The sequence below is a fragment of the Manis javanica genome, chromosome 6 (genome assembly GCF_040802235.1).
Source record: "Manis javanica isolate MJ-LG chromosome 6, MJ_LKY, whole genome shotgun sequence".
Classification (NCBI taxonomy): domain Eukaryota; kingdom Metazoa; phylum Chordata; class Mammalia; order Pholidota; family Manidae; genus Manis; species Manis javanica.
Genome location: NC_133161.1, coordinates 134479476 through 134486461, shown reverse-complemented (window position 1 = coordinate 134486461; position 6986 = coordinate 134479476). Strand labels below are relative to the sequence as shown.

Genomic DNA, 6986 nt, shown 5'->3' with positions numbered 1-6986 from the left:
CTGGTGTGCACAGCCTAGGAATAGCCTTTCAATCTGCAGTTACCTCAATGAGCTTCCCCGCAATCCAGCAAGCCCATACAGATGGCCTTGTGTCCAAACCCAACGCAAAGGAGGGGGAGAGACAGCTCCTCTAGAAGGGGGTCAACTGTATGCTCTTGCAAAGCATGAAGGCCATTGGGAAATTTTACTCTATGTGGCAAATTCAAGCACTGAAAGATACATAGCTCTCTCGATAGTTTAGCATTTAGCAGCACTGAGAGTCCAAATTAGACTTTCGGTTCAGCAACCCCTGAGGATTTATTTTGCTGTAGTAAATGTACAAAGTACAATTCCAAAACTACACCCTCTAGGAGAATTAGTTCACAAATGCTGATAGCTCCTCCCTATGACACATGGTAGGCCACATGAGTCTAAAGTGTTTAAAATAGTAAAACAAATGAAAATTAGTTTGATGGTTATGATGTACAGTGATGGTTGTGATGGAATTACCACCATTATCTCCATTTCAGACATGGAGTTAAGATGACTCAACCAAAGGCCAATAACCCCAAGGGGTCAGAGCTGGGATCTGAACCCAGCCAGAGGTAGCCAGTCTGTGCTCTCAATCAACAAGCCAGACTGATGATGACAAGTGTCTGTTGAGTGTGCCTGCTGTGTGCCAGGCATGACTACATTGTCTTGTGCAGAGAGTAACTGATAAGGATCAGAAATGAACTTCATTTCGATGCATTTTTTTTGTATCTTTTTAAAATTGTATTGCAGCACAGAAGGACATGATAGGACATCTCAGACAGGTCTCTAGAGCTCAAAACTTACATGGTATATTTCCATCTCTAATTTTAATTTTTGGTATTCCTTGCCTGCCGTCTTCTTCCCTCTGCCTTAGGTCTAGTATCTACCTCACTTTCAACATATATTATGACTTTGAGAATCTCCATAGAGCTTTGAAATTCTGTCATAGAAAATGGCCATCTATCACTTCTTTGCTTTCTGGTACAATTCATTAGGGTACCAACCATTTGCAATTCAGTTGATGTTAAAGGCAATATGTGAGTTTTCTGTCTTTCCTCTATCGATATATGTGTGATTTCATATGATTTACAATCTTATATGCTATTAAAAACAGCAACAAGATTATATATAAGAATGTTTGATATCTGTTTGAGTCCCTCACAGTATTTAGCACAGGATAATATTTTCGAAGTGAGTCTGAAGTACATGCTTGGGTTGGAGTCCTTCTTCACTGCTCAGCAGCTGTGTGTTCTCACCATAAAACAGGAATGATAATAGCACCAGCTCATAAGGTATAAGGATTTAGTGAGAAAAATGCATGCAAAACACTAGGTCTCATTCCTGGCAGACAGCAAATGCCCAGTAAATATCAATTAGAATTATTAATTCATTATCATTGCCATATATTTGGATGCTTAATAAACATTGATAAATGTACAGATTAATGGCAGTCTAGGGTGAGGATATTTATAAATGTCAGTGTCTCTGCCTCTGCAGGTAGAGACTAAAGACTATCAACGACCTATGGATTTCATCGTCTTGCTGGAGAGAAGCAGGATGAGGGTAGGAGGAAGCCATCCTTCCTTCTGCACCGCACAGTTGTCAGCACTACACTGAACCGCACTGTCGCCATAGCCATTCCAAAGCATTTCACTGCACATGTCACTCTATTAAACACTAGAGAGAGAAAGTTCTTATCCAGTGGGAACCGACAGTGTCAAGGACATTCTGATGGACATGTGAATGCACACAGAGTAGCAAACATCTGTTGACATAAAACACCTTTAAAATTTAAAGAGACCCTCAAAATGATTCATTTATTGTTCTGTAATTTTACAGATGAGATGCCAAGGTTCACAGAGGTAAAATGACCTACCCACAATCCTCCAGTTTGTGTGGAGCTGAGACTAGGACCCTGGTCTCCAGTCCTCAGTGTTCCTTCCTTCCACTCAGAGTCACTGGGCTGCACGGCTGCAGAGGGCCACCATCCTTCACTCACAACACAGGCTGAATGACACCTCTCCGACATGTGTGAGATGGCAGTATTGTTTCCATTTTGCCTGTATGTCCATAAACACATAAACAGGCAATAAGTACCTTTGTTCTATGCAGTTCAAGAATATATACATTGAGATTATATTGAGGGTTACGAGCAAGTGTAATAATTAGCTGTGGAGAGCTGAAGAAGTATTTTTAAAATGTATGTCAAAGCATTGTGATGGCATGAATTAATTTGTCAGAATCAGCTGGGGAATGTTCTGTGAGGGGCTAAGTTTTCCAGAATTTTTGTTCACATCTTAAAACCGGAAACCAAAAATTTGAATCAACTTCCGGGGACTTAGAGTCATTATATCCATTTGATTATTTCTGTCTGATTTTTATTTTTACCCATCACCAAGGAGATGAATGTCTGCAACTCTCTGAGGATACTTTATAACCACACGCAAAGTCTACACTCAGAAAGTCCTTTGGCATTTCTAACTTAAATCTATCTTGCTGCAGTTTAAACTACAAGCACTTACATTGTGATTTTTAAGGACTGTGGTTTGACTGAGGCATGTAGAATAAACTCACTCCTTGTTCTCTTTTGGGGAAGTTTCTTCATATTCAGACTACAGTTCTTCTCAAATCTCAGAAACCTCATTCTTTTTCATAGTATCATATACACATGGATGACTTTAGGAAATAAATTAAATGAATGAAAAATAAGAGTAACACAGGTTTTCTGGGACAGAAGTGACAGGAGAAGAAAATAGAAAGTTATTTATTATTTTCAAAAGCAAGTAAGTAGGAGGTTGATTGGGGAAAGGTGCAAGATAAGAGACAGAGAGAAAGAAATCTGTCACTGAATAATATTTTCATCAGAGAGGAAAATAGGTACCAACAAATGTAATTCAGCTCATCTTTGCAAGCTTCACAAGCATGAAAATGTCCCTTTAAAATTTCCTGTAAGCCATTGCTGTCTATGGGATTTTTCCAATGCAAAGGGAATTTGAGTTCAGGAGGCCAGAGAATGCCAGAAGGAAAGGGATTTTTTTGACGCTTGGAGCTCTGAGACTGTCAGTTTAAAAAATGAAAGTAATATAGAAGGGACAAAGTGACATTTATCATTCCATCTCTCCAGGCTCCTGTCTCTTTAATCAGCTAGCCTGATTTGCCCAGTAAATGATTCCTGAGTGTGTGTGTGTGTGTGTGTGTGTGTGTGTGCCTGTGCGCGTGTGTGTTGTAGCTCTGTCAATCCTTGGATTAGAACCAATGATTGCAGCTTGTAGGAGGGCTGTCCAGGGCCAGATTGTACGATGTGTCTCAGTGCCAGAGTATGAGTAGAGATAATTACTGAGAAGTCACACTCTCTCACACCTCGGCTTTCTTGTGTCCTTCAGCAAAACAGTGGATTTAAATTTCCTTCCAGAAGCTTGAGAGCAACGCAATCTGTCAGGAAAGAAAGAAAGAAAAAAACGAATCTGACAAGAAAGAAGAAAAAGAAGAAGAAAAAAAAATCATGAAAACCATCCAGGCAAAAATGCACAATTCTATCTCTTGGGCAGTCTTCACGGGGCTGGCTGCTCTGTTTCTCTTTCAAGGTAAGAGCTTGCTATATTGATTTGCCTACGGTAGACCCAGGAATTGTACAGCGTACTTGATATGATTCGCAGACTCCCCGAGTCGGCTCTGCTGCGCGGTTTGCAGGTGGAGGAAAGACCGTTTAAACAGCATGGCTGGGACTTCATTCTCCCTACCAGGCTATGAGAATATTGATTTGATTCTGGCTGCTGCTGGAATGGGGGAATGTATATGCATAAGTAAAATGTGTTTAGTGCTCCTGTTAGGTATGTGGCTATGTGTTGTTTCCCTGGTTTTATGTACATTCTTGCACATATACACAACAGAGCACCCATGGAAGCAGGGGAAAATTACAGATTGGGAGGGCAGTGGGGTGGCTAATGTGTTGCTTATGTTACTGGGAAGAAAATTACAGGAAGAAACTTTAAATATGAGCCAGTAAACTTGCAAAGCTTCTAAAAGGAGTAAACTGGAAAAACGTAGGCTAGAAACAATCAGGTAACTGCATCCTGTAAGGTTTGGGTCAGCTATTCAGCTTGAAGGGATGAATCAATTTGCAGCAGCGCTGGGCAATTTTATAAGCTTTGAATGTGTTTGGGGGTGTGTTTGTGGCGGGGGCAGTGGGGAGCATAAGCAGCAGATAAAAGGCAGTGGGAACATGGATGCACAGGGCTCTGAAATTTAGGAAAGATTTTCTAAGTTGAAAGGGAGAGAAGCAGTAAGAGTCTGATGCTAATTTTCTGCGTGTTTATCTGTAAGTCCAGTGCCGGGGCCGCAGTTGAGGGCTGGGCTGGCTCCCTGGCTGGCTGTGCACTTTGATGTGGGCAGTGCAGTGCTGGGGTGCATTTGGAATTTGCTTTCGCCTTCAGTCTATTTGCTGCATCGTGTAGCCCCACACTCTGTCCCAGCCCCCATGTGCCAGTAGCAGCATAATCCTCGAACATGCTTGCTCACCACCTTGTCCTTCCAGGGTGTCTGGCTTGCCTCTTTCATATTAAAGATACCTGAACTCATAGGGGTTGAGGCAGACAGAGAAACTTTCCTGGGTGGTTCAGCACATCAGATTTGCTCTCTGTGCCACTGCATTCCCAGAGGAAAGTTTTGTCTCATGGGGTTACAAAGGATGGAGGGGTCCTACCCTTCTGCTCGCTCCTCCTTCTGCAATGTGGGGTTCTCATGGTCTCACAGTCCCACCCCTGGTCCTGCTGACCCCTCTCTGAGGGTGGGCTTTGGGGACTGCCTCTGTCCCTGGACACAGGGTACAGTGGCTGCCCTGCAGACCCACACAAGGTGGGCAGAGAGACAGGCTGGGAACAATCAAGTGCCTGTGTACCCTTGGTGGGGGTCAAGGAGGAAGGGAAGAGGTGCTGGAGAGGTCTGGGTCGTGTGACAAGGAAGTCCTGGTGGTGGGGGATATCCTTGACATCGCCTGCTGCATCCCGACTCAGAGGGGTACTGGCCTCAAGATCTCTCTCCTCTCCCCCAGGGGCACTGGTGGGTGTAAGAGAGAAGAAGCTAACTTGGAGGCATCCTTGACTGCCTCTTCTTACGTAATATGGAGCAGCAGCGTGTGCGTGTGTGTGTGTGCGGGGGTATGTGCGCTCCCCTGCTTGTTCTGTGTGCACAGGGGTTCACCCAGTGAGGTCAGGGCCCTAAGACTGGCAGTGGGGAAACTAGTTCAGGACCAGGAGCCCGCAGGGATATGGCTTCTATCATCTCACAACGAATGAGAACTAACTGAGCGAGAGGTGGAGTGAAGGGTCAGAGGAAGGGAAAGGGAACGCCCCATGTCCTCAATAATTCCCCTGTCCCAAGGTAGAGGTCTCTACAACATCAAACTGGAGACAATGGCCAAACTGCCACCATCAACAGCCCCCTTGGCAGCATGCCAGGAGCCCTGGGGCCATACTAAATTTACATATAAATTAGCATACGTGATTTTTTTTTTCATCAGAAATAAATTCAGGGAAGCATAATATTTGTTCACACTTTAAATCATCGCTGAATAAATGAGTAGAAAGTAGTGGTGCAAAATTCTCCAGGGAGAAATTTGATTTTGTAATCTTGTTCCTGTCTTGGGGTAGGGATGGAAGCTACCGGACTACCTCAGATGTCCTCACATTCCACCAAATCCTGACTTTCTTAAGGAGAAGAATGGTCTTATTTGTGCTACCCACCTCCAGCCAGCTCTGAATAGGCTTCGATGTGTCATAATGAAACAGGCTGCCCAGTTTTAAGGCAGAATGACCCCCAAAGGCCCCCCACTCCGCATTTCAGTTGGACCAGCCAAGGTGATGTCTGTTTTCTTTCTCAGGGGATGGAAGCCAGAATCTGCCAGCTATCTCTTATCAAACTTACAGAATTACTGAGACAGCCCAGGTCTCGCCTGCAATAATCCAACCCTATTGCATTGACCCAGTGGGACTAGTTAGGATGCAGTACACATCCCAGGGCAATTTTTTTCTTCTTCTCTGTTTTGGTTTTAAGCTGGTTTTTCCTAGAGCTGCTACTTTCTTGGTTTCTTGCCTCTTAAAAAGGTGTCCCGTGGTGCAAGCGGCAGGTCATGGACCTCTCCCTGACCTGCTCCTCCCCACAACCCAACCAGCAAGCATGACCCAGCTTAGAGGGGAGGGAATTTCCGAGGGACTCAGCACTGATTAGTGATGGGTGGGAGGGAGGGGGTGATTAGTACCCAGAGCGCAGGCCCTAAGTAGCAGAGGGTTGATTAACTGGCAGCTCCTCTTCCCTGAGTGGGGGTGAGGAGCTGGATTACGTGCTGTCCTTTTCAGCACACCACCCACCTTCTGCCACTGAGAGGCCCTGAAAGGAATGGCTGGTTGTGCTGTAGCTTTTTTCTTTCTAGAAACCCGACCATTTCTCCTTCGAAGGATTACTGCTCCCTTTAACACCTTCCAATGAGCTTGGCTGGATTCCTGTCTAACTTTCCTATTTTCCTCTCATCTCCTCATTCCCTGCATCAACTTCTCTGCCCACTTGAGACACACACAGGGCAGAGTGGAAGGGGACATAGACCAAACTAACTTCCCTTGCCTTCTCTCAATGTGGATGACATGGGCACTGTTCAGCTGGGCAGACTGGCCAAGCTCCTGCCACTCACAGTGAACATGTGGGTGCCAGCAGCAGCCTGAGCTGGGCAGTGCTCCTGAATATGAGGGAGACAGATGAGACCATAACAATGTTTACTGGCAAAGTGAAAAATCAGTTTGGGATGATGGACCCCTGAGCCTGATGCAAGCATTGTGGACTCTTGGAAGCATGGCCAAAAAAATAAGGCAGAGGAAAGGGATGCGGCAGCTTCACAAAGTGGACTCTGGCTGTCATGCTTGGAGCTGCCAGCTCAGGGCAGGTTATAGGAAAGCCGTGGACAGCACAGCTCACGCAGCTCACCT

At 44.9% G+C, this 6986-nt stretch overlaps 1 protein-coding gene across 1 annotated transcript in view; it reads left to right on the top strand.

Annotated features, from left to right (window-relative positions):
* The first annotated feature begins 3283 nt into the window (after positions 1-3283).
* The window catches only part of NTM (neurotrimin), a 929477-nt gene continuing 925774 nt past the window's right edge, over positions 3284-6986 (top strand). Inside the window, exon 1 of the mRNA XM_037000867.2 lies at positions 3284-3596. Coding sequence (XP_036856762.2) covers positions 3515-3596 — 82 coding nt within the window. The 5' untranslated portion in view covers positions 3284-3514. The remainder of the gene's footprint in view (positions 3597-6986) is intronic.